Below are 26,325 nucleotides of genomic sequence, written 5' to 3'. Positions count from 1 at the left end.
TCAGCTTCAGCGAGGGGGCGGACTAGCTGACTAAACGACACAGCACGGCGAGGTTCAGCCTGGAGCGGATCGAATGCCTGCCCGCCTCTCGATGTCCCGGCCTTGTACTGCGAACCCATCCTCTTCCCGGCTTCTGCCATCGTAGCGGCTCCTGCGGAGCTGAGGGCCGTCCCGGCTCCACCACTCCAGCGACGTGCGAGAGATAACGCTCCGGAGACCAATGGCACATCACGTGGGACTGTGCCAGGTTCCCGACGGCAGCTACCTCCAGGACTTACCCGCCAGAACTTCAAAGTGCACTGCAGTCTGCAGACAAGGACTCACAACTATGGGCCGTCCAGCAGGCCCGGGGTGCGCTCGAAAAGGACAAGCCTCATGACCCACTACAAACGGGCCCAACTGGGCTAGTGCAGAGTAGGGCATAACCCCGGGTCGACGCTTGGCCAGCGTCACGACTCGTTAAATCGTCGTTTGCCGGCACTTTATTAAAGTTATTCCTATCCTATCCTATGAGGTACGTCCTAGCGCCGCATGCCCTCAACATGAGCCTGGCGACTTTAGTCCGGGTGGAAGCAGACTACAGGCCGGATCTGTGTTCCTGATCCCGGGCCAGGTCCCAGATATTGGTGCGTTGTAAATAACGAACCCTACGGCGTTCACCGCTGTAGGAATCTTAGTCCGCCAAGCCATCGCCACGATGCCTATGCTGCTAAGACGGAGCTGTGAGTGCCTCATTCTGACTGTCGTTGCGTAGAACCAGAGCCTATGTTTATTGTTAAGTACCTTCCGTGTTAGTTTCATGGGCCGTGTTGTTAGTATAAAGATGTCTCTTTGTGCCTCTGGGTGCTTTCACCATGCGTCTGGCTGACCTGCGCCACAAGTTCGGCGAGCCAGCAGGATCAGCTTTAAAATCTAGCCGACAGCTTGACGCACGGGAAGGGCCGATGGATATTGAGATGCTACACGCGATTGGCAAAGACGTAAGCCTAGCGGGTGCCGCTCTGCGCGAGTAGGTCGGCGCGGAACGCGTGACAGCTAGTGACTTCGGCGCGCAAGCTCGTGATGATGAGCGCGTGAACATAGAGGTCGATAAAAACGACTACAAGCCGAGAAGAGTGTTTTGCGGCTGAAGCCTAAGCTTGACGAACAGGCGACCGCTTTCAACGCGCGAGATAGTGGACTAGCGGTGAGCGCTGATGAGGCTGTACCTGCTGTAAGGGATGGCCGTAGTCGGCACAAATGCGAGCCACCGCTTAATGAAGTGCGTGATTATCGTGAAGCATTTGCAACGTTTTACGTGGTTCACAGCGTCTCGAGAGTAGCATCGAAGGAAATGGGCCCTATAGCTCAGTTCGTGCTTGACAGGAGAAGCTTTGTCTGTCACTAGTCTACTTGAATCCACCGTCTCTGACTATGATCAGCTAACGGCAACATTGTTCTAACGATTCCGGTATACCATTGAGGGATATCGGAAAAAAATTATCCGACGATTACGATACTCCCTAATGCGAAATTTGAGCGCAGCTCTATATGTGTTTCCATTTCGCGATATTTTGGAGCAAATAATTTGAGAGAGACATGTAGCAGAGTCGGTAATGGTCGAAAATCTGATCTGCGGATCAAGCGAGCCGGCGTTTATACATGACTCGTCAAAGGTTCCAGTGTGATCGCTGGTGCCGCATGGCTTCCAGAAAGTACTATACAATTCGCATAGCGCATACAATCAGATTAAGAAACAATCTCACACAATAACAACCAAAAGAAGCGCGAACGAGACCGACCCAACACAACCAAACAGGCGCGGGCGAGAGCTTTGGCGCGAGCAGACGATAGTACGAAACGAGCGGATCGGCTGAGACCAGACACGAGTGCGCATCGAGCCGTAAGGAGGGTCCGCATGACACCAGCATCGCGCGCGCACGTCACTGAAGGGGCCGCTCTCATTGGTCTCCGCCATTCGCGGCTCGCGTCCTTCGTCTCCCACTCCAGCGAAGGGGGGCGGAGCTGGTTACGAGGCCGACAACGCCGACGACGACGCGAAACCCAGGAACGGACGCCAAAGAGCTGCGCTCTAGAAAATTCACAAAGCCAGCCCAGAGGACATATGGACAAGTCTTCAATGTGCTTCTCGTATAGCGGGCATTTTGACAATTGGATGGAGCCATCGAATGATGAGAAGAAGTATGACGCTCTTCGCGACGTAATTATTGCAGAGCAGTTAATGAAAGGATGCTCGCCTGCACTGCGGGTATTTTTGACGCAGAAAAGTAGCAAGAAACCGAATATGCTAGCGCAAAACGCTCATTGCTCCCTAGAGGCTCAGCGTCTTTACAGCTTGAACAAGGACAGGTTGTATAAGAAAGCAGCGGAGATCAGACATAAAGCGGAGTCTGCGAAGACATCTCGTAGAGGACTGTATGGTCGAGTGGAAAGATCGGTTCCTCTGGCGAAACAGGAAAGACGCAAGAAAGCTACCAGCGTCATCCCTGTTGCCGACCGAAGAAGCGAGCAAGACCGGAGTACCAGAAGAGGATACGTCGTGCTTGAATGCGGGAAATCTACGCCGGAACACTGCCGGAACACTGCCGGAACACTACGCCGGAACACTGCCAGTTACAAAATAATTTCTCGAAGTCAAGGCTATACCAGTACTTCGAGATACCGGCTTCACCTTTGTAGTTGTACGAGAAACGCTTGTTCCAAAAGAATAGTTTACGGGAACTACAAGACCAGTTTTGTTGTTGTACCGAACTATACATTACTTGCCGGAGGCAATCATCTCTATAGAGACGCCGTTCTTCAAGGCAATCGTATGGGCTAAATACATGCAGAACCCCGTTTTGATGTGTCGCTCGCGAAAGTTAAAGATACAGATCCAACAGAGCAGGCAGTCTTACTGGGGCTTGGATCGCAACATGAAGTTAGCCTTTTAGTCAGTACTGTGGGACGCATAAATAACGCAGCAATTTTGTCGGTACACACCATGACGGAGGACACTCAAAGGTGTTCGCTAAATGTGGGCGAGTATCTGTGAGTGTCCAAAGACGACTGAGAGGGATTCCCGAATGAAAGCACTGCAATGGCAGATAGAATACGCTCCACCTCCAGCTTACTTGTACTAAAAGCTGCGGCTACAACTATAGATGAGACCACTCTCGAAGAATCCCAAAGGAATTGTGTGTCTTTAAGGTGTTCTTACGAAAGTGTGGGGAACACTAAGGTTGTAAATATTTGCAAGCCATGCTACTTCCTCTCTGACGGAATGGTATACCGTTGACACATATTGCTTTCTCGGAAGGAATTGGAACAGCTGGTCGTAGCTAGACAGCTGAGGCAGACGGTGATCCAACTCGAACACTAGGGAATCCTCGCAGGACACCAAGGATATCTCGTACAACTGACAACATTCTCGCTGAAGTTTACCGGCAGGCGCACAATCTGAACTCAAGCGGTATGTGAAGACGTGGAAAATTCGTCAAGATCTAGTGGGTGGCGCCTCACTTGGAACCATGCCAGTCATCGAAACCCCCTTTTACTGCATGGCCATTGACATCGTCGGTCCTTTGTCTCCGACATCTAACAAGGGCAACAGCTACATCCTTGCCGTGCTTTACTTTGCGACAAGGTGCCCGGACGCTATCGCATTGCCATCTATTGAGAGGCAACTGGTGGCAGAAACCCTAATGAAAATCTTTTCCCGAGTTGGTTTGCCAAGCGAAAGCATCAGTGATAGCGGGACTCGCTTGATGTCATTGGTCACGAACGAGTTCAGCCGAATACTGTCTGTTAAACCATCGCCGATGCCACTATATCATCTAATGGCAAATGGGCTAGTTGTGCGTTTCAATGGTACTTTGAAGCGCATGCTCAGGCGCATTTGCCAAGAATGCCTAAAGAAACGGGATTGCTACCTAGGGCTTCTTTTGTTTGCTTAGCGAGAAATGCCACAGAGGTGGACCATTCACTCCCCTTTAGAGCTATTATTCGGCCAATGGTTTCGAGACACAATGAAAATTCTGAAGGACTTGTGGACAAACCCAAGTTTAGATGGCGTGGCAAAGTCCGCATACAAATACATAGTGGAATTGAAAGACTGCAGCTAACCTGGTACATTGCATCTCAAGAATTTGCCAAAGCACATGTTAGCGAAAAAAAAGTTACTATGACCACAAAGCGAAGATACTAGAATTAGCCGTTGGTGAGAAGCTTCTGCAGGCGGATTCTAAAAACTCATATTAACATGAAAATGTCCTCTCAATGTGGTTGACATGAAAGGTCATTTAGACTATGCTGGGGATCTTAACCCTACAGCCACTGTCTTCCATATCAGCACGCTCAAAAAGTATCACCAAAGGACAGACATCGATCCTTCACCGATGACAGCTACCGCTGCGAAGACACTCAATGAACTCGGCACTGAAGGCGCGGCGAATTCACTATGTGCTACGCTCGCGCAAACGCAGACATGGAGGTAAGCCCTTGTATTCTAAGCTAACAAGTCGCCTACAAAAAGAAATCGAGTCCCTTCTGTCGACATATCAAGGCACCTTTTCGGACCTATCAAGCAAGACATGCTTTACATTGCCTGCTAAAGCTAACGGCTGACACGCCCATTCATGTCCGCCAGTACTCAATGTCATTTGCTGTGAAGAAAGCAGTTGGAAACCAAGCAGAAGAAATGTTACGTCTTGGCATCATAGAAAAATGGACACCGATTACAGTTTTTAAAAAGAAGGACGGCACGAGGCACCTATGTATTGACTTTCGTCAAGTGAATTGCGTTACAGTTGCACACTCAGGACGAATACCATGTCCTGACGTGACGCTTGCACATTTGACCAGACGGCGATACATTTCGAAGTTCAACTTTAGTTCAAAGGTACTGGCACGTACGCATGACTAGAGCGTACAAGGAACTTTCAGCATTTTTTGTGACTCGGGCCTGTAGCAGTTCCGATTCATGTCATTCGGCATGAAAACTGCGCCTGCTGTATTGACTAGACTAATCAGGGATGTGCTAGGTGACCTTCCGAACGTCTACTATTAGTTTGACGATGTTCTCGACGCAACTAAAGCTTGAGAAGAACATCTGGCCAAACGACATCAAATCTCTCAACGTGCACCAGTGGCCCATCTCGCTGTGGGAAGACTGCCGAAAACGAACCTTCGTGGGTGCTGCTGACCCACAGGTATTTGGCTCGTGGCACCGAACGTCGTTTAGTGCGTGAGCTCCGTTTTGTTGTTGCTATTTATTGATTTCGTTTCGCACAAAGTACGCGCACCATACCACTTCTTGCTACTTTTCCTTCCTTTCTCCTCGCTCTATCTAAATATCACGCCACATCCGGCGCCCTGCCTGCGTCTGGTCACCTCTCTCTTTTGTGGACAGAAGTGGACGTTGTTACTGAAAATATGAGTGCTCGTTTCGTTCTCCACGACTCTATATACTACGCCGTAAACAAGGCAGGACACACTAATGCGTTTCTAGTGTGTTTGGCATGAATTTTAGATGATCTTATACGTTTTATGCACCGTATAAAATTATGCATTCAAAGAAGCCCACCAAGCTCCCCATTCTTGCTTTAACGCGAAATTGTTTTTCGGTCCGAAATAAAGCAATAAGAAAAGTAGGACCATATTTGCATGATTCTAACGCGCACTTTTTTACCAAAATATGCCTCCACTTTGCGTGCTATTTAAAATCGTAAATAATGGCATTCGAAATTAAATGCAAGGCCGATCCTTAAAAAACAGAAAAAAAAAGCTCAATGCAAGGTAAACAAACTCTGCCATCGAATTGGTTGTGTGAAGAAGCGACGCTCGGAGAAATCGCAAGGTGGGTTCATAGTGCGTGGCCCTCCCACGGACGACGACTGCGAGAGCCTCCAGAAGTGGGGTATTTCTAATGCAGTGAAGGCAACTGAATATCAGTTTCTGTGGTCAGTAGACCTCAAAAAGGAGGCGTCATCAGACTCCGATAGCCACCACCTGCTTTCACCTGTGTGCGCGTCTGTGTGGCTTCGTGCGTTCCATAATATCATGTCAACATGGTATGCGTCGACTCTCGTTTCGTTACTTGATGCGCGTGGTAGAACCAGCACCAAGTTATTACAACGAAGCTGTTAAGGACTTGTTACCCCAGGATCGTGTCCGTGTGTTAACGCACAACTATCATCATCACGATTGGCTCCAGCGTCGTCGTCTTCTTCCAAAGCTGTCTCGTTGGCACCAATCGGCGCTACCACTTGAACGCACTCGTGCCGGTGCTACCACGTTCGTTGTCGTCATTATTTAATTAAGAAACACAATGCCGTAACGAATTTTAGAGCGAATAATAGCGAAGCTTTTAAAGGCTTGTTCCCCCAGGATCGTGTCCGTGTGTAGACACAAAACTCCCTATACGTGGGCTGATCGCAAAGATTGTGAAATGCCGGGGTGACCCGCGGCGGACGTGATGCAGGCGCTAAGCACTTCCCCGTACGTGGGCCGTTCCTGAAGACAGTGCAATGCCAGGCTGACCCAAGGCAGAGGTGAAGCAGGCGTTAAGCACTTCTTATACGTGGCCCGACCCTTAAGATAGCAGTTCGCCATTAAGGTGTTCACATAAAGTGCTTCGCTGGTTATCCTTCTTCCCTGAGTGGAAAGGCACTGACTATATTTATCCATAGTTGGGCGGTAGTATACCTACAATCAGTGGCTCACTAGAATCACGCAAATGTGCTACGCAGCAGTGGCGACAATGAACCTGCACTTTATTCACCGCTAAGTGGAGCGCGATGTTAGTCACCACTTGTGATACACTAGAAATGGACTAGGCCCTGCCAAGCGTCAGCAAATGTAGCCAGGTCTGTCGTCAGCAACTCTTTAACCGCATCGCAAAGCCTGCGTAGCCGGTACTGAATTGGTGCTCAAATCTTATTTTCATTACCGTATTGTGCGTACATCCCCAGTAAGGTTGAGTGATGAAATGAAAATAATATTATCAAGAATTGCCCCTTCACGTATTTTTGCAAGTAATCGGCCTCTCCACTCGGCAATTTGAATATACTAAGCGGTAATCCGAACCTTAAAATCTGCTGCAACGTAAAATAGGTACGCTCGCACTTACTGCTACAACTGGCTCCATGGATTGCACAGCTTGGGCAAAATCTCCCGGCTTCGTGACAATATTCAGCACGCCGTAGCTCTGAATCTTCTTCGTTGCCAGCCTATTAAGTTCGTCCTTGGCATCAGATAGCAGCTTCGATGTGGTGTACCTGCAGCAAATTAGAAACCGCACCCAAGAGAAGTCACATAGCTTTCTAGAAAGTTGTAAAGCTTTCGCAAGCCTTTTATCGGCTTCTACTGGCTATTATGATCTATTAGGATCGTACAGTTTACAAAGAGTAAGCTGTAGGTGTCATGTTTCTTGGCTGTAAATTTTTTTTCTGAGTTCCAGTTGCCTGGCTTGCTATCAACACTTCAACGCTACTTATGCGAACTTGTCATGATGGAGCGAGCTTACCTCCAAGTGTTACTTTTCGACCAAATAAAAATAGATGCTCATCATCATTTTTGCACACAAAGCAGCCGTTCCATCTTCAGTGATAAAGTGAAGGACTATCGTAATGTTCGATTTTTTTTCTTTATTGACAATTTCTGCTCTCTAGTAGAGCCATCAATTCACTACCAAACATGGACAGTTTCACAGCTTCTGTCATTTTTGTTCCTCGGGAAGACGTCGTGTTGTCAAGGCTATTCCATACGATCGTGACGGCGCTGCTTCCTGTGGCATTTTGAAACACAACGTCGCGATTTTCAAAACACTCTCCTAGGCGCGTTCTCAAGTGTATGACAATATAAAAATAAGGGCATGTTCGATCTACGATTTCTGTGATGATGCAAGAGACATACAGCAACAGCAGCATTCGCAACGCCCTAGCGGAACGAAGTGCGCGTCGAATATTGATATTTAAGTCCGACAATTTTCGCATACATTTATGTCCTCTGATATGGAGTTCATTCACTCCGTTTTGGTCGACCAGAACGAGCATACCATAGTACTCAATATGAGCTCTGACACGGCATACATCCATCAGTTCTTCGATGATAAAAACGAGTGGTGCCATTTCTCTTCTAAACAGGTTGCTACCATGCTACCATACCTACAATGTATAGCAGCGCCTGCACCGACTATAAACATGGATTCTCATGTTGCAACTTATATTGACCCCGACAGTGCTAGATAGTGCGAGACCTGTCCAAAATGCAGTTAAATTTGAGAAAGTGCGGTAGCAATTTGAACTGCCTGCAATACCATACTTCTTGAAAAGCAGCAGCTCCGGAGTGCAGTAAAGTAGTGAGGCCTATGCTAAACTTTAAATGTTGGCAGCGGGAGTTTTTTCTTTTATGCCGCGCAATGATCGTATCGCATATTTGTTGCCCAAGAGCAAACGGGGTACAATTGCTGAAATTGCGAAAAATTAGGTATGGATTACAGCGTGGTAATCTCCCAGTGCCAAATGCGTGTGCTGACGTCAGCCGACATCTTTTTGAATATGCACTGAAAACAATTACGCAGAAACTCCACCGGAGTTTTGGAAATATGCCTAAGCATTTTGCCTTCTGCTCATCTCCACGCACACGGCGTTATGCATGTTGTTTACCGCGACTGACAAAGCAACAGATCGTTCAATAAATGTGTGGCCTTGTAGTCTAATTTATCGGTTTATCCGACCAGTATAAACCCTTATCAAACCTTGTCTGTCGTTATCAGCCGTATCGGAATTGTCCCTGCCGTTATCAGCCCTTGTATGTCCTTATCAAGCTTATCGAAGATGATCCGACCGTTATCGAACCTTGTCGGTCAGTATCTACCTTATCGAAGGCGATGTGACCCTTATCAGGCTTTATAGGTCATTATCAACCTTATTTATTTATTTATTTTATTCAAGGTACCCTCAAGGAGCCCGAAAGCATTACAGACGGGAGTGGGAAAAACGGGAAGCGTACGAATGAAGTACGAAAAATAAAAATGTAGCGTGTCAGTGATTCCTAATTATACAGTACTATGTAATATCTTGCATAATGCCTGTAGTACGACAGACAATATAAACAAAATAGCATCTTTATAATTCCTGTTAGTACAGTGTTAACCAGTGTCGTCCTTAGTCGCTTGTAAGTATGGCAAGTAAATGCAATAACACGTAAATAATTCCTAATTATACAATGTTAGCTAATGCCTTACGAAAGAGTTTGTTGTCGACAATTGATACAATTTCACAGGAAAGGTAGTTCCACTGCCGTGAAGATCCGGGAAAAAAAGAGTGACTGAAAGTGTTAGTGTTGCCTGTTTGAAGTCCGACCTTATGGCAATAATCGATGCGGCTCGATATGTAATGAGGTAGAGAACTGATGTTACTGTGAAGGGAGGAATGGTAATAAAATTTGTGAAACAGTGTCAAACGTGCTATTGTTCTACGAGATGCAAGTGATGGAAGAGAGATTTTTTGTCCTTGATGTTATGCTAGCGACACGGTTATATTTGAAAATATGAATTGGACTGAATTATTTTGTACAAGCTCCACTGAGTAAAGAAGATTTTCATGGTACGGGTCCCACACAGCTGCAGTGTATTCTAATTTAGGGCGTAGTAATGACTGGTAAAGTAATAATTTAAAGGATGGTGGTGCTTTGGAAAACTTGTGACATAAATAACCGAGCATGCTATTAGCTTTGCTTATTATGTACTCAGTGTGAAGGTTCCAGGTTAGATTTGCTGTTATATGAACTCCTAAGTATTTGTACGAGTTACCGGGTTCTAGAGGAATCTCATTTAGATAGTAAGTAGGAAGAGTACTGGTGTTCCTCTGCACGCGCATAACTTTAGATTTATTAATATTAGGTTCCATTAGCCAAGTGTTACACCAATCAATCACATAGTCCAAGTTAGACTGACGAGCATTAGTGTCGTCGTTAGTAATTATTTCCCGATATATCACGCAATTGTCAGCAAACCAGTGAATTTGAGATGTCAATTAACAAGTCGGGTGAATAATATGAATCAGGAAAAGTAGGGGCCCTAGTACTCATCCCTGAGGCAGACCAGAACGAAGCTCAGTCAAGGATGAATCATAATTATTCGCATAATTATCAAACTTTATGCGACCCTCATCGGTCCTTATCAACTTCAACAGAATTTCTTCGACCATTATAGCCCTTTTCCCTCTTTAGTACGTGATCCATGCGCGTTCAGCCCTTATCAACTGTATTGAGGCCTTTCTAACCCCTCTTCACTCCTTATAATGCTTATCTATTCTATAATTTTTATCTAACACAGATATCGCGGCACAACCCTTGGCTTCTGAGCATCAGATCGTAGGTTATAAACTCGCCAACGTTTTTCTTCGAATTTTTTCTTTTCATTTTATTCGGTTTTAATTCATGCAGTGCATCGTGTTACGCCTTACGGACGAACCAACAGACTGACCGACCAACGGGCATGTCTCCTGGAGGAGTCGCCTAAGAATGCTTGCATATTAAAATGGGTTCATTGTGATCTTTCCTTCTCACCTGTAGTCGAAAGAAATGCCTGACTTGACCTTGTTATATTTCATGGCCTTCATTTGGAATAGCTTCCAGCTGTTCTGCTCTAATGAGGCTACTATCTTGCGGTCCAGGATGATCACGTCGACATAGAAGAGGTATTGGCAGACACCTTCGGGTGGGTACATGATGTTCGCGACGGCAGAATGGCCCACGGTGCACATGATTTCTCTTGCTGTAATGAGGCCGGAACATTTATCACAAATGTAGCAGCAGCCACTTTTTACACGAACACTTTTTTGTACCTCTGAGGCAAGATTTTAAGCTCACTGGTGTTACCGAACGACTAATAAGGGCACTGAACTATAAGAGCAATTAGGCTTTTTATAGAATGGTAAATTATACTTGTGAAACACCTAGATGCGCAAGCTCCAGCACGTTGCGAGGCCTAATACCAAGACAAGGCAGAAAGCCAAGACAAGTAGCGAAAGCTTTTTGAAATTCTAACACAAATTGCGGTGATTTTATAATCTTTGATGAAAATAATTATAACGTTACTCAAGCCCTTGTCATTAGAAAAGATTAAATTGTAAAAGCAAACAGTAGGCCTTGTAACTTTTGGGATACTGTCTATTACAGAAGTTGCCCAATCGCTAGCGCCAAATAAATGCCGACAACAGCGCGGTTTGAGGGCAGACTTAAAGAAAAATGAAGATTGGACTCCAAGTTTGCCTGGGATGCTAAACCTTCCTTCTTGCGATAAGTGCTGATTCTTTCGATGTAAGGCTTCAACAGTTTTAACTGACTAAGGTTTAACTCATTAAGGGTACCTTTTTCAATGCCCCTTGAAAATGTGCCTAGCTAAGTTTGGTCAATTTAAACAGAGAAGCACAGCGCAAACTTAAAGCTCTGACGATCTGCATAGTATTATCTGCATAGTACTATAACGCTGCACGACGCCAAACAAAGCTGAAATTTGAAACCAAACGCAGCTCGTCCTCCTTCTCGAGGAAGAGCCGAGGCAACACGCCCAAACGTAAAGGGCAGTTCTAGCAGCCTCCCTCACCATAACACGTTACTTCAGTAAGTCGTCCACAACGGAACGCGCAGCCCCAGTGCAAGAAATACGCTACGCAACAAAAAAGAAAGAGAAGAAAACCGTGTTGATCCCACGCATAGCGCGAATAGGTGTTGTGCGATGCGTATTACACGTACCTGACTACTCAGCATCGTTTGTGGTTCGGCAAACAACGACTAAATGAACCAACGTGTTTCTGTAAATTGAGTAGTGTGTGTGGCTTCCGAGCGCTACTTGTGTTGTGTGCTACGACAGGAACAGGACGATGACGCCGTCGAAGATGATCGTGTGGCACCGAAGGTATACGTGTGCCGGCCCTCTGATGCGAGCTTACGACGTGACGATCGTTGGATTCTACATGGGTGGGGGACGAGGGTAACACGGATTGTGACGTCATCAGAAACTACGGCTCACGCAGTCGTACGCATCTTTGGCTATGTCAAGTGGTATGTGTACCAAGGGCTTTTGTACTCCGGCGAAGAAATATCAAAACCGGACGAACTTGCGCGATCATGAAGGTGGCATCGTGCCACAGTTTCTACGTAGCGTGTACTGCTATGACGAAAGTGCTGGAGGAAAGTGGGCCGGTCCCCGAGGAAATGTATTCTGACGCAGGGCCTCGAAGGGCTAGCTCCCACAGGCTAAGAAGAGGAGGAAGTGGCACGTGGTGCACGTGCCAATGGTCACAAAAAGCTGGCTGCCTTTGGAACGAGATAAGTATGGGTGCGGTCGCGGTCGGAGCACCGGGCTGCTGTGCTTTGCGGCAGACGCTCGAGCCCACCATCGCTCACACCTTATTTTCTTTTTATTAAAGAGACGCGAACCAATCTGCCTGCCGCAAAGAAAGAGGAAAAGCATGTTGCGCATTAAGAGCACGTGGAGCTCGTCCCGTGAACCCGACGTGGTCCATTGGCTCTTGTACGGAGCAAAGCGGAGAAGGAGCGTCGCTTCAGGACGCTACTTCCGTCAGTGGGAAAGGGCGTATCCTGTTGGCAGTCACGCTCACTTCGTGGTGTTACAATAACATAGATTTATTTCTTCTCTCTTTTACACAAATAATCTGGGTTGGCAAATTATTTTGGTAAAGTGATTTCTAGACGGCTTTTCTGAATTGCTTTTTCATAACTACAATTTGTAATGTGGCCCGGTCTGCGACTCGTCATTCGGAATACTTGAAACACGACATGATAACTTTTCCTGAGAAGCAAATAGATGTTACTGAAGTTAGTTGGCAACACCACACTCCGGCAAGTCTTGGAAGCAGCTCCTTCATTATAAGACCTAAATTGCGTCACAAAAATGAACGATCAGTAAAGAATATTGGGAAGCCATTCTTTAACGGCAAATAAAAATTCTTGCTGTGCAACAAAATTAGCAAAGATCAATGCATCAATTCTATTTGCTGAATATTTGTGGGACATCTAAACTGCACGACGGTGTAAGCAATATGGGATTAGAAGGGCTGTGATATGTGTGTCAATAAATAACAATTGAAGCATTTACGTCGACTGCAAACGCAGTGTAGTAAATGACGGCGCCTTCATGCTCTGAAGCTATTAGGTTTCAAACTCGGCCCTTGGTAACTTCGTTCAATTTTCATTGGTCTGTGGCAAAAGGCTTGACAGACTAAATAATAAACGAAGAGCTGCCAAACATTGCTTAGATTAAATGCAGTAATTTCCTTCATTAACAAAACTTCGCTTAGAACGGCTCACTGCTTTGCTCAATGAAAGAATGACCACATTTTACATCTGATAAAACACGGACGTTTGTGTTCTTTACTGCAGCGTCCTCCTGTCGGCCACTGGGGCTAACTCAGCAGCGGAATACAAAAGATCCGTGTTCAACCCAGTGAGGATAAGGGGTGTTCAATATACATTGCCACTTAAGCCTTCACCATCATTGGCCTTTCGGTAGATCGCAACCCTTCGCATTTTCTGAGTACGCTTGGACACTCGCCGCGACCGAACTATGTTACTGAATATGAAATTGACAAGCGGCGTGCTCACATGAGCAGTAAACTGTTGCATATTTCCTTCGTCTCAAAAACGAAAAGAGAGAGAGAGAAGAACCTAGAGAAGTGGGGAACAAACACGCTTGCTACTTCGCCACATCAATACAGTGGATAACCTACTCGTTGCACAGCGGAGACAAAACATAAATATAAAAGAAACAGTAAGTAGTATTTATACGTCGTTTATGTCGTTCTGACCATCGAAGAGATTCAGCATGTTTTACCAGTTTTTGCCTGACTTCTCCGCAAAGCGAATTCAATAAACACGGATTAACAAAGTTGGCCTCTTGTCACTGCTCCTCCGAAAGCGTAACTTTGTTAAACAAGTGTGAGTGACGCGTCGCCATATTTATTATAGTAACTGAGCGGAGCCGCACGTCGACTTTCGCATGGCTTGGTTGCATTACGTATGCTTAGCTAGCTACCATTTCCCAGAATGAAGGTAGAGAAGGACATGTTGATGCCCTAATTTCCAGGTACAACGCTATTTCATAGTGCTAAGTCGGTCTCAATGGCACACAAGAGGGCCGTATATTAAATAAAGTTTATTTTGTGAATTCTAACAAACACGTCTACTAACGAACTGTTTTGTTGCCTATTTTAGGGAGACTTAACTACACTCCTCCTTTAATCATATGCAGGCATGAGCCGGCTCAGAGGATAACTCCAGCTCGTCGGGTAACACACCAAGAACTGCACCTGTAGTCCGTGATAACGATTATCTTGGCACTACTGAAATGCGCGTTTTCTGCAAATCTTAAGAACAACTGAAAAGGTGGGAAAATTAGTGCGACGACCTTTCCTACCGACGCAACCTCTGAGCAACATTCTTGCACGCCCTAAGGCGGCGACCAGCCCTTCTAAGGCTGATTTTAGCTACGTGCCTGGTACATTCAGACCCATGCCACTTTTCAATATACACCATTCAGCTCGCCAGCATCGACGCGTTTCTTGCGCGAGAGAAATAATGCGTGGCTTACATTCCGGCAAGGAGGTTGTCGAAGTAGTCGTCGGGGCTGTCTTGCGGGTTGTCGTCGGGGTTGTCTTGGGGGTTGTCGTGGGGGTTGTCGTCGGGGTTGTCTTGGGGGTTGTCTTGGGGGTTGTCTTGGGGGTTGTCGTGGAGGTTGTCGTCGGGATTGTCGTCGGGGCTGTCGTCGGGGTTGTCTTGGGGGTTGTCTTGGGGATTATCGTGGTATGCTTGGCCATAGTGGCGGTGCTAGTCGTCGTGGCCATCTTAGTCGTCGTGGTCTTCTTAGTCGTCGTGGTCTTCTTAGTCGTCGTGGTCTTCTTAGTGGTCGTGGTCTTCTTAGTCGTCGTGGTCTTCTTAGCCGTCGTGGTCTTCTTAGCCTTTGTCGAAGGACTTGTGCTCGTGCCTTTTGCACTTGGAATCGCCGATGTCAGCACGAACGGCGGCACACCTAAGGCGACCACAAGGACAGCCGTGAAAACTACGTTCCTCCTCAGACACGTGACACTATTCTCGCTTGTCGTGCGTCATGAGCCATGCTCGAAGGCCGCACAGCACTGTGCTGCCTTTTAAGAGTGCATTAAACTGTACTGCAGGCCTGCGCCGTTTAATCGACAACACACGATTTGAAGCTTTCTCAAAATAAGGCTTTTATGCGTCAGGAACGTATAATTCACACAATGAAGAATGTACTTCGCCATCTTTCTGGTCATACCTTACCTGTAATATTTGTAAATGCTAACTTTATCAGACAACACTTTGAGTGAATCAAATCTATCTTAAAAAATTAAACCCAGAACACGAAAAATAACCTAAAAATTTGCTTATAAAAAATTTGACCCCTACAATGGGTACATTTCTCAGTAAGAGAAGAAAGTCACAAGGACCCCGAGTTGCAGCCTGATACAGAATGACTTGTTGCACATAGCCTGTGCGGTCGACTCACATAAACTTGGCAGTTAATAAACACACACTATGCATAAGAGAGATTGGCGGGCGATTCAATTGCGAAATACTTTTAGAGACCCTTCATTTGAGATAGAGAGAGAGGCTGTTGAATAAACAGGGGAGGTGTTTGCTTGGCAGAGCGTCCATGATACAACAACGGATGGATATGAGAAAGTGGGAGGTACAGTGCACGACGAAGATGCGCAGCATACTGCAGGATTTAGGTTAGTGGGCTAGATGTCGGGCGCCATTTATAGGCTTGCGCTCTTAGCCTACGCCTCCGGTACATCACGAAAACGGGTTGCTAACCTACGCTACCGGGTCGATGCCGTCGTCCTTAATATCATGACCAGAATCGGTTGCTTGCCTATAAGCTATGCTAACGAAAGCTTGGAGGCGCATAATACGGGCATACTTACATAGGAGAAATAATCAGAGCTTATTCACTAGCAAATGAAAACTCACGCTTTCAGGCTTGGCGTGCAGGGTACATGTTGCATCATGTCATGTAGCTACATTGTTCTAATACATTCTGTCAATGCACTCATTTAGGCGACGTCAACGCAAACATTCCAGCACCAGAAGATGGATTGCTGTGTAGAATTCATATTCCCTCAATCACGAGCCTAGAAAAACGTCAAAATCCTTGACAAACTGGTGGCCCCGATTACGGCTTCACAGTGACGTCATGGGGGAGTCGTTTCTGCAGAACAATGGCTCACAGTGCTGTAGGTGTGGCAAATATTTAGGAATTTCACTGCTCACGTTGGCTGAGTAAAAAACTGTTCAAGCCTCATTTTAATAACGTCATCATCCATTCTCCGACTAAGGCGCCAAACGTTGCAATACACAAAACACGCGAAAGTCCGAAAAGTAAAATATCTCAATGAGACCCATCTCTCTGAGGAACTTTGCTTCACGTGGGCCTATTCCGCACCTTTAATTACTTGATTGGCGTTTATTTGCGCATGAATGCCAGTATGATCATGGGCAGTATAGTGACTCCTTAAAATCCTCCACGCTGAAATATTTCCTGCACATTGAGCTGCACTTAATATCTCAGGCGCATGGGTGCCCAGGATGATTTCCGTGAGGTGGCAGCAGTGTTATTGGTATCATCAAAGTAGTGGACAAGTTCCAGATAACAGAGTGGTGGGCTAGTTAGTACAGCGCAATTAGAGGTATAGACTTAGACTTTCTAACTGATACTTTCAATCGCGTCTTTCAGTCTGTTTATACAATAGACAGTTCGCGTCTCCTTCCTGGAGGTTGTAGATATAAATCCTCGTTTACTTTTCTTCACCCTCTCATGATTTTGAAAATACATCATCATCATCATCATCAACGGCGATATGAGGACCGCCATGGAACCAGTTATTATCAGCCGTGAAGGCGTTTTACAATTGCTTGTTGAATTACACGGGAAGAAGGGAACTGGCCCGGATGGTCTATCAACTGAAGTTTCGAAACAATAGCCTGAATGGGGTTTCTTTTACTTACAGATAATATATGGAAAGTCAAATAAAACGCATTCACTTCCACGAGACTGGCGCAATGCAATAGTAATCCCCCTTTTTAAATATGGCAACAGGAGGCAAGTAAACAATTATCGACCCATACCCTTGACGCCAGTTTGCTGCAATGTCCTCGAATACTTCATTTCAAAACATATTAATAACGTTGTTTACACTAACGAGTTACTTTCCTCAAACCAGCATGAATTTAGGAACGGTCTTGCTACGGTGACACAGTTAACGGAAACACTCCATGATTTCTACTTGAACATGGGTGCTTACCTCCAAACACCGGTATTAACTATTGATTCTAGAAAACCTTTCGATAAGGTTTCTCAGCGTAAATTGCTTTTTAAGCTTGCTAGAATAGGAATACCTAAAGAAGTAATGAAACGGATCAGGGCCTATTCGTCTATGCGTCAACAGTATGTAAGGATTAAGAATTCCATTTCAAGTCCATTACCTGCGCACTAGGGGGTTCCCCAAGGTTCCCTTTTGGGACCAATACTGCTTTTGTTGTTTCCCAGTGATATCAGTGCACTGGGAGAGCCGCCTGTTAAAATGGAACGTTTTGTCGATGATTGTTTATTTATTCCCCAATAGCTTGCGAAGGTGGCCAAATTAATTTGAACAGACGCTTGCAGGCATTAGATGAGTGGTGTTTCAAATTGGATAAGGAAATAAACTATAGCAAAACATCATTTGCGCATATTTGCTCAAGTAGGAGAGGACTTGCTTTCATGTACCACATCGAAAACGTTCCTTAGAATAATGCAGCTTGTTTCAAATATTAGGAGCCAGTATTATGCCCACATTGCAATGACACTCACACATTGTTAATATGTGTTCCAAGGCAAACCAAAAAACTATGCCTTTTTAAAGGAAAAGCTGGAATGTGCTACACGGGACGTGAAAGTAACAGCCTACAAAACTTTTGTATGACCAGCCTTGGAGTGCACCTGTGTAGTATGGTCTCATCAGAAAGACCTGAAGGAAAAAAATAGACAGAATACAAAAATCGGCAGTCCGTTTCAGATGCGGAAATACCGATGCACGGAGTCCGTTACAACGTAGTTAAAATCGTGCCAGCTAGAGTCTCTGGAGGGAACTCAGACGTAAGCATAGTCTAAAGTTCCTTTTCAAAATCATGAGAGGGTGAAGAAAAGTAAACGAGGATTTATATCTATAACCTCCAAGAAGGAGACGCGATCGTCTAAACAATAGCAGTGCTATCCAACCTTACTGAACACGTGCTGATGCTGTTCGTTTCTTCTTTTTTCCCGACATGAGAGGGGTCTGCCGATGTTGAAAATGCGCTAGATACTTTCTTTTGCGACTTTGTATACTAAATTTGCTACGACCATTTATTTATTTGTTGACTTTTCTTCTCATTTTTTTTTACTGTTTCACTCTTCTTTGCTTCTTGTCTTTTTTTTGTTACATAGAATGAAAATTGTGTATCATGTATTCTTGACACATCACCTTCCCTGTAGTGACCCCATGAACGGGGTTGAAAGTATCAAATAAATAAATAAATAAATAAAGTAGATACAAGTGCGAACGCAGGGCAACAGGGTAGTCCTGTGTGCCCTTTAGCGCTAAACCTCCACTTAGAGAAGCACGACGCCAGAGTGTTTCACGGCATGGCGGATCAAGTGGAGGAGAGAGGAGGCTGTATAACTTCATAAAGTATTACTAGTCATAATGTATGATCCTAAAGTCAGTGGGACGGCGATTCCGCAAGGCGGGCTCTCCCTGTCGCCTAAGCATTTCTTCGCCAGCGTCCGACTGCCATGTTATGTCCCTCCCGATTGTTCCGATTCAGTGACGCCAGAACACCAACCGTTCTCTTATGTAACTTCCTGTACGCACTTCTACTAAACTTCATCGCTGTATACAGTTAATAAGCTGCTGCGGTGTGCCAGATGTGGCGAAGGTCTTATTTCAGCATTTACCTGTCGCTTTCCGAATTCTTTTTGGACGTATTTCTTTGCCTACCCAACGAAGAAACCCGTCCATCTGTCGAGTAAGACAAATCACTGTGATATTAATTTATCAAACAAAATGAATTTCAAAGGAAAATCTTTGGTGGTGGTTAGTTTCGAACCAAGGACCACACGCTCAGAGTCCGATTGTCTACCCCACTCAGCTAAACACCAACACTTGGAGAAGGTTAGTAAATCTGAACCATATGAATTTGTTGTATCGGTAGTACAGAACAAATGTCAGAAAATAACTGTTTCTCTTAAGGCTTTGTTGAAAGATTTGGTGATGTTGGAAGAAAGGTAATCTCTACGAACACATGCAGAGCCACTTGGAGCCTTGTAGACAGCAAAATTGTCAATTGTTGACAGATAAGTAGTCAGTAAGTTGATAGGGGGTTATATGGGTTTTACCACAATTGATATTGCTTCGACACAGATAGTTAGGTTAGAAGCGTAAGGGCTCATAATCGCATCAATTCTGGTAGATAGGTACCAATAGGTGTTGATAAGGGTCGCATTGAGTCCGAGAAGGTGGACAAGAATGGATAATAGCTGGTATAGGTGAAATGATTTCCGATAAAGTTGATAGATAAGGCTCGAAAAGATTGGAATGATTTCGATAATGTTGACCACTACCGATAATGGTTGATAAGTGTCGGATTGAGTCGATATAACAGGCGATAAAGTTTGATTAGGGTCCGATCGAGACCGATAAGGTTAATAATGAACTATAAGGGTTCATAAGTTTTCTAATGATCGGGTCAAGTTTGAATAGATTGATATTCACTACGGGCTGCGTCGAGAAGAGCAACTGGCACAATGCTTATACATACTTAGAAAACTCCAGTGGAGTTTCTTCGTAGATTTATTACTTGAATATATAACAAAATTTTTATTTCTAAAGTATAGGTTGAGCCTTTTTATACCAAAAGTGACAATTTCACCTTTTTTTTTTTAAAAAAGGGGGCACGGACTATCATACGGACTATCAGCGGTGGCAACGCTGCTGGTTATCCTAAATAGCGTACTGGCCGCAAAGACCCACCAGGAAGCACTGTAGAAACGTCTACCGTCATGATATCTAGCGCTAAAGCAACTCAAACTGCCTCGTGTGAAGCACGACGTTTACAAATGTAACAGAAGATAAAAACATCCAAGGAACGACGCCAAAAGTCAGTGATCAATTAAAACAAATACGAGGCAATTTGGCTCGCCCGTATATAACTGGTGTACATAACGCATGTACGTAGTTGCTGGTAATACATTGTATTTAGGCTATACAACAAAAAAATAGGCTCCGAAGAATTCCAGCTGGAAATAAAACGATTTGCTGATGGAATTTCACCAATGTCACTGACAAATTCACCTATTTTGTAAAATTTCAATACTTGGATATGCAATCCGGAGCGGGCAATGTAGTAGCAGAAAGAGATTTTCTTATGCCACTGCTCATAACACAAATAAGTGTTATCAGGGCTGCGTGTAGATGCAGTCCAGTTTCAACTACCGGGCGCCACGATCACGACTCTTAAAATACGTCCTCCGGTTGCCCTCCTCCAGACACGTGCGTGGCACTGATCACGCCAATCGGTAGAGTGAAATTAGTTCTTAAAGGAGAAGGAAAAGTCAGCTCCGGCTACTGCGCACCTGGGGAACTCACATATTTTAAGTGGGATTCACTGACTGATCGCTTGATTGTGTTCCCCGCACCAAACCGCATCGAGCACCTACGCTGCCAGATACCACCTCGGGTTCTGTACTGGGCGCATGATTTCCATGCGAATGCGCTGGTGTACGTATAGGAAGGCTTTCGCCTTCAGCCTCATTAGGAATGCGATCGCAGCTGTAGGTAATCAAGCCCTCGATCTCGGCCTAGGCAGCAAACGTGATTGCCAGTGACCCAGATATGCGGTGCATTCAATGACGGAGGTTTTTTAAACATGTTGGTGGCTCGGAGGTCAGAGACCTGGCACTTACCTGTGGATGGCTGCGTTCGCGTCGCTTGCGGTGTTGCTGTCGGCAGACTAGGCGGAGTGGTTCGCCGTGCTGGAGGAATTGTTGCCGGTACCGGAGGCATGGGCCCTGGTGCCTGAGGAATCCGTCCCTGTGCTGGCAGGGGTGGTGCAAATGTGGTGGGCGGAGGGTTGTCTCGTCCGACCCCTGCTTCATTATACACCGGAGGGCCAGGCCTGTTCTTGCTACCGTCCCCACCACCGCTGATGTCGCTATTGTCGTCATCTCCATCTGCAGTTGATAGTCCAGTCGTTGTGGTGTGAACCTCTCCTCTTGTCCTTTGTGTTTTTGACTGGTTTTTTCCTTCATGGGTACCAAGTCATAACGTATAGTTACGCGATTGTAGGGGGAGCAGCTGCGCGTACGGCAATATTACCCGGTCCGGTGGCAAATAATAAATACAGCTTTCAACAGGTACAGTCGTGCGCAGTGTGAAAGAGAGCCCAGAACTCGTCTTTACGGAATAAGTACTAGCGATTTGTTAACTTTAAGCTGGTATCGTTATTTGCTGTAAGCAGCTTTGCCGTGGAACGTTTAGTCTCTCGGCGACCTTTTATGAATGGGTTGCTTGTTTAACCGCTACGATCTCATGAAAACAATTTCAAAGTTCCCCTTCATATTGTCACATGGTAGTGACGGTGAAAAAAGCAGCCAAACTGGGAATAAGGAAACGACCGTTTTATTAGGCGAAATTGTGCCCTCAAAAAGAGGCTTCACTCAGAGAATGGTGACAGCGGCGAACATTCGGCGATCGATGAGAAAATCTGATCTACAGGCCTAGTGCCTCGGCTTTTATACACAAACCATCGAAGCTCCAGAGTTATCACAGCAGCCCAGGTGTCTTCCTGAACGTTCTACACTATTCGCGTCGCACATGCATGCAATCAGATTATACAAAATTCGGCGACAAGAGCAAGCAGATAGAATCATCGATAACATTCCAAAAACCTCCGTTACATGCAGGCGCGTCCCGCGCTGAGCTATAACATTTGTTAGACGATTAAACGTGCTCATTTGATAAACAAGTAAACGTGTCACTAGCCCCCTCTTAAAAAGCATCGTCCCGATGCTGTAAACTAAAAGGATAGCGAAAAACAAAAGCACATTTACTAACAAAAAGTAACGAAACAGCAAAGGAACAAACCCAAAGGAAGTCCAATGCTGAGATATGCAAAGTCCCAAAGTTCGTTAGCGCTGGTGGAATGGCTTAAGTTGCACATCATGGACTATTTCAGGTTGTGGGCGACGTCCTGTGATACCAAAACGCCGTCTGCCACGGCCTCATAGTCGAGTCCACCAATGTGTCGGACGATCTTGTAAGGACCGAAATAGTGCCGTAAAGCTTCTCGATGAGCCTTTGTCAGCGTATCAGGTTTCAAACTCAAACACAATCGCCGAGGTGGCACTCGAGGTACCGTCCTCGAAGGTTGTAGTGTTGTCTATCGGTCCTCTGCTAGTTCTTGATTCGCAGGTGGGCGAGCTGTCGCGCTTCTTCGGCGCGTTTGAGATAGGGTTGGAGATAGATGTCAACATTCTCTTCGTCGGTGACGTACGTCAGCATGGCGTCCAGAGTCGTCGTCGGGTTGCTGCCGTAAAGCAGCTTGAACGGCGAGATGTGTGCTGCTTCTTGCACCACCGTGTTGTAAGCGAACGTTACGTACGGTAGGACCACATCCCACGTCTTGCGCCCCACGTTGACGTACATTGCGAGCATGTCGGCAGGGGTCTTATTCAGGCGCTCTGTAAGACCATTTGTCTGGGGGTGGTAGGCAGCTGTCCTCCTGTGGCTTGTGTGGGTGTATTGAAGAATGGCTTGAGTGAGCTCCGCTGTAAAGGCCGCTCCTCGGTCGGTGATGAGGACTTCTGGTGCTGCATGTCGCAGCAGGATGTTCTCGACAAAGAATTTTGCCACTTCGGCTGCGCTGGCTTTCGGTAGAGCTTTAGTTTCAGCGAAGCGGGTGAGATAGTCCGTCGCTACAATAATCCACTTATTTCCGTATGTTGGCGCCGGAAAACGTCGCAACAAGTCCATCCCGAGTTTCTAAAATGATCGGCAAGTTATCTTGATCGGCTGCAGTAATCCCGCTGGCCTTGTGTTGCGTCACTGACAGTCTTGGCATGTCTTGACGTAACGGGCGACGTCGGTGGTCAGGTGCGGCCAGTAATACTATTACTGCATTCTCGATAGCGTCTGGTAGAATCCGAGGTGCCCAGAGGTCGCATCTTCATGTAGGGCTTCCAGTACGACTGGACGCTGCGCTGAGGGAACAACAAGAAGGTAGTTGGTGCGGAGTGGTGAGAAGTTTTCTTCATGAGTGGGTTGTTTAGAAGCGACAACGTGTCGGCGGGCACCCGTAGCGTTGTCTGGAGAGAACAATAAAGCGCTCTCCTCGTTCATAGGAGGTCACCTTTGTCTGCTTGACAAACGAATTGCCAACACTGAGCGGGTTGTCTTATCTAATTGGCTGACAAGAGGCGAGGAGCACGCTCAAGTGGAGAGTGTTTCGATGGGGCCGAGCCACTGCACTGCAAATTGATAACTGGATGAAGAATGTTATGCCGGCGTCTACGATTGGTCCGCTTTCGCTTACTTAGCTTGCGGTGGCTGGTCGAAAATCGCGGTGCTTGCAACGGAAGCTTAAGGATGACGCTAAAGGAAATCACCAGCAAGGAAGAGTTGGCAGAACGAGGTCGTAAACGTGCCCAAAAGTGCTCGAAAACGTTACACCGGCACGCAAAAACTTGTTATATGCAAATAAACCTATGCTCTCCTGCAGGTGTCAGTAGCCAGTGTCTGAGAGATTGGCGTCAGCCATCTTTTATTCATTTCGCAACGGGGCAGCCTGTGGCTATTTAGAAAAATATTTACTTTTTTCGGCATAATAATGCACCTTGAACGCGTACACGTCACTTTGACGTGGTGAGTTCTTGCGGGTATGTGACGCCGCGTGAAAAACAGGTGAAGTCGGCGCAGCCTGAAAACTTTTGGTCAACAGCTGAGCGCTGATGGCAAAAAGGCGTCGAATCAGAAGTAACATTCTTTTTCTGTTCTGCAGTCAAATCATGCATAATCAGTGTGCACACGTCATATCAGATGGGGAGCTGTGGCAGATTTTGTGACGTCTCGCGACAGACAAACGGAGGGGGGGGGGGGGTCCAAAAAAGTTTTGACCAATCGCAGAGGGCTCATTGCAGAATTGGAATTGAAAGGTTTGGAATAGTTTTGCGTTATAGCCCCCTCATTCTGCGAAGTCTTCCACCCTTATTACTCTAAGGCAGGCTTCGTCATCCTCGTTATATTGAGGCGGCAGGTAAATGGGAGCTCGTGATAGGCAGTCTGCATCAGTGTTTTCGTCCAGACTTGTAGATTGCAGTGATGTCATATTCTTGTAGTCTGAGGCTACACGGCGCAAGCCGTCGTGAAGGGTCCTTTTTAATTCGCTAGCCAACATAACGTGTGATGGCCCCTGACGATTGTGAATGGCCTGCCCTGTAGGTAAGGGCTAAATTTTGCTGTAGCCCAAACGACGGCGGGACATTCCTTTTAGGTCGAAGAATAATTGCATACCGCTTTTGACAGTGACCGGCTAGCGTAAGCTATCACCCATTCGAGTCCGTCTTTCTTTTGCGCTAGGACGGCACCGAGGCCTAGGCTACTGGCGTCAGTATGGATTTCGGTATTGACGTGCTCGGGGAAGTGCGCAAGTACCGGTGGCGAATGCATGCGTCGTTTGAGTTCTTGAAATGCGTCGGCCTGCGGCTTTCCCCACTTGAACTCGACAACACATTCAGTTAGACGTGTCAGTGGCTCAGCGATACGTGAAAAGTCCTTGACGAAGTGCCTGTAGTACGCACACATGCCAAGGAATCTACGCACTGCCTTCTTGTAGATGGGCTGCGGGAACATTGCGATGGCAGCTGTCTGCTGCGGGTCAGGGCAGACTACAGATTTGCAGATGACGTGGCCAAGGAGTAAAAGCACATTGTGAGGAAAGCGGCATTTTTCCGGCTTTAAAGTGAGCCCTGATGATTTGATGGCCTCTAGTAATATTGCAAACCGCCGAAAGTGGACATCGAAATTTCCAGCGAAGACAACGACTTCATCTAAGTAAACAAGACAGGTCTGCCACTTCAATCCTGTTAACACTGTGTCCATCAGGCGCTGGAATGTCCAAGACGATGAGCACAGTTCATGTGGCATAACCTTGAACTCATAGAGGCTGTCCGGCGTGATGAAGGCGGTCTTTTCGCAATCTCTGTCGTCGACTTCTATTTGCCAGTAGCTAGACTTAAGGTCCATCGACGAGAAGTGTTTAGGGTTGCAAAGCCGATCCAATCCGTCTATCCGTGGAGGGGGTATGCCTCCTTCTTCGTTATCTTGTTCAGTCGACAATGTTTGACGCATAAACGTAAGGTTCCGTCCTTTTTTCTTCACGAAGACTACAAGAAATTCACATGGGCTTTTCGACGGCTGGATGATATCGTCGCTCAGCGTTTCCTCGACTTGTTTCCTAATAGCTTCGCATTCTCGCTTTGAACCTCGATAAGAACACTGGCGGAGTGGTCGAGCGCACGCTTCGGTTATTCTGCGATGCTTTGCAACTTGTGTTTGTCGAACCATGGACGACGTCGAAAAGCAGTCTGTATCGTCTGAGAAGACTTATGAGCTGTGGCTGTTTACTCAAGGGGAGACTTAGATTTATGTCGAAGGCCGGTTCGGGAACTGTGGCTTTCGGGGTAAATTTGGCAGAATCAGAGAGGGCGAAAGCATTGCTGGTTTCCACAATGTATTCCATGTATGCAATAGTCATGCCCCTGTCCATGTGCCTGAACTCCTGGCTCAAGTTTGTGAACATCACTTTCGCTTTTCCCCCGTGCAGTCGAGCGATCGCTCTTGCGACGCAAATTTCACGCTCCAGCAGTAGATGTTGCTGTCCCTCGATGACGCCTTCTACGTCTGCGGGCGTTTCGCTGCCGACGGAAATGACAAAGTTGCAGTGAGGCGGTTTGCTGACCTGGTGCTCAAGTACATTCAAGGCCCGCTGACTGGAAGGCCTTCACGTTGGTATCATTTGGTCTGTGGACAGTGCTATCGATTTCGACATCAGGTGAATAATAGCGCCGTGTTGGTTCAGGAATTCCATGCTGAGAATTGCGTCTCGCGAGCCCTGTTGCAGGACAACGAGCATTGCACGGTAGGTTCGGTCATGTAGTGTAATTCTTGCCGTGCATATTGCCGTTGGCGTTATGAGGTGTCCTCCAGCTGTCCGAATTTGAGGGCT

At 46.3% G+C, this 26,325-nt stretch overlaps 1 protein-coding gene across 8 annotated transcripts in view; it reads right to left on the bottom strand.

The window, feature by feature from the left end:
- Positions 1-26,325, bottom strand: part of LOC135918272 (uncharacterized) — a 153,946-nt gene that overhangs the window by 81,527 nt on the left and 46,094 nt on the right. For all 8 annotated transcript variants that reach the window (XM_070532833.1, XM_070532832.1, XM_070532835.1 and 5 more), the window contains 4 exons: positions 21,008-21,274; positions 14,597-15,034; positions 10,552-10,759; positions 7,109-7,256 (listed from right to left, as the gene is read on the bottom strand). In XM_070532833.1, coding sequence (XP_070388934.1) covers positions 7,109-7,256; positions 10,552-10,759; positions 14,597-15,034; positions 21,008-21,274 — 1,061 coding nt within the window. The remainder of the gene's footprint in view (positions 1-7,108; positions 7,257-10,551; positions 10,760-14,596; positions 15,035-21,007; positions 21,275-26,325) is intronic.

This window comes from Dermacentor albipictus, chromosome 2 (genome assembly GCF_038994185.2).
Source record: "Dermacentor albipictus isolate Rhodes 1998 colony chromosome 2, USDA_Dalb.pri_finalv2, whole genome shotgun sequence".
Lineage (NCBI taxonomy): Eukaryota > Metazoa > Arthropoda > Arachnida > Ixodida > Ixodidae > Dermacentor > Dermacentor albipictus.
Note: the sequence above shows the minus strand (reverse complement) of the source record. Positions and strands in the feature narration are given on the sequence as shown.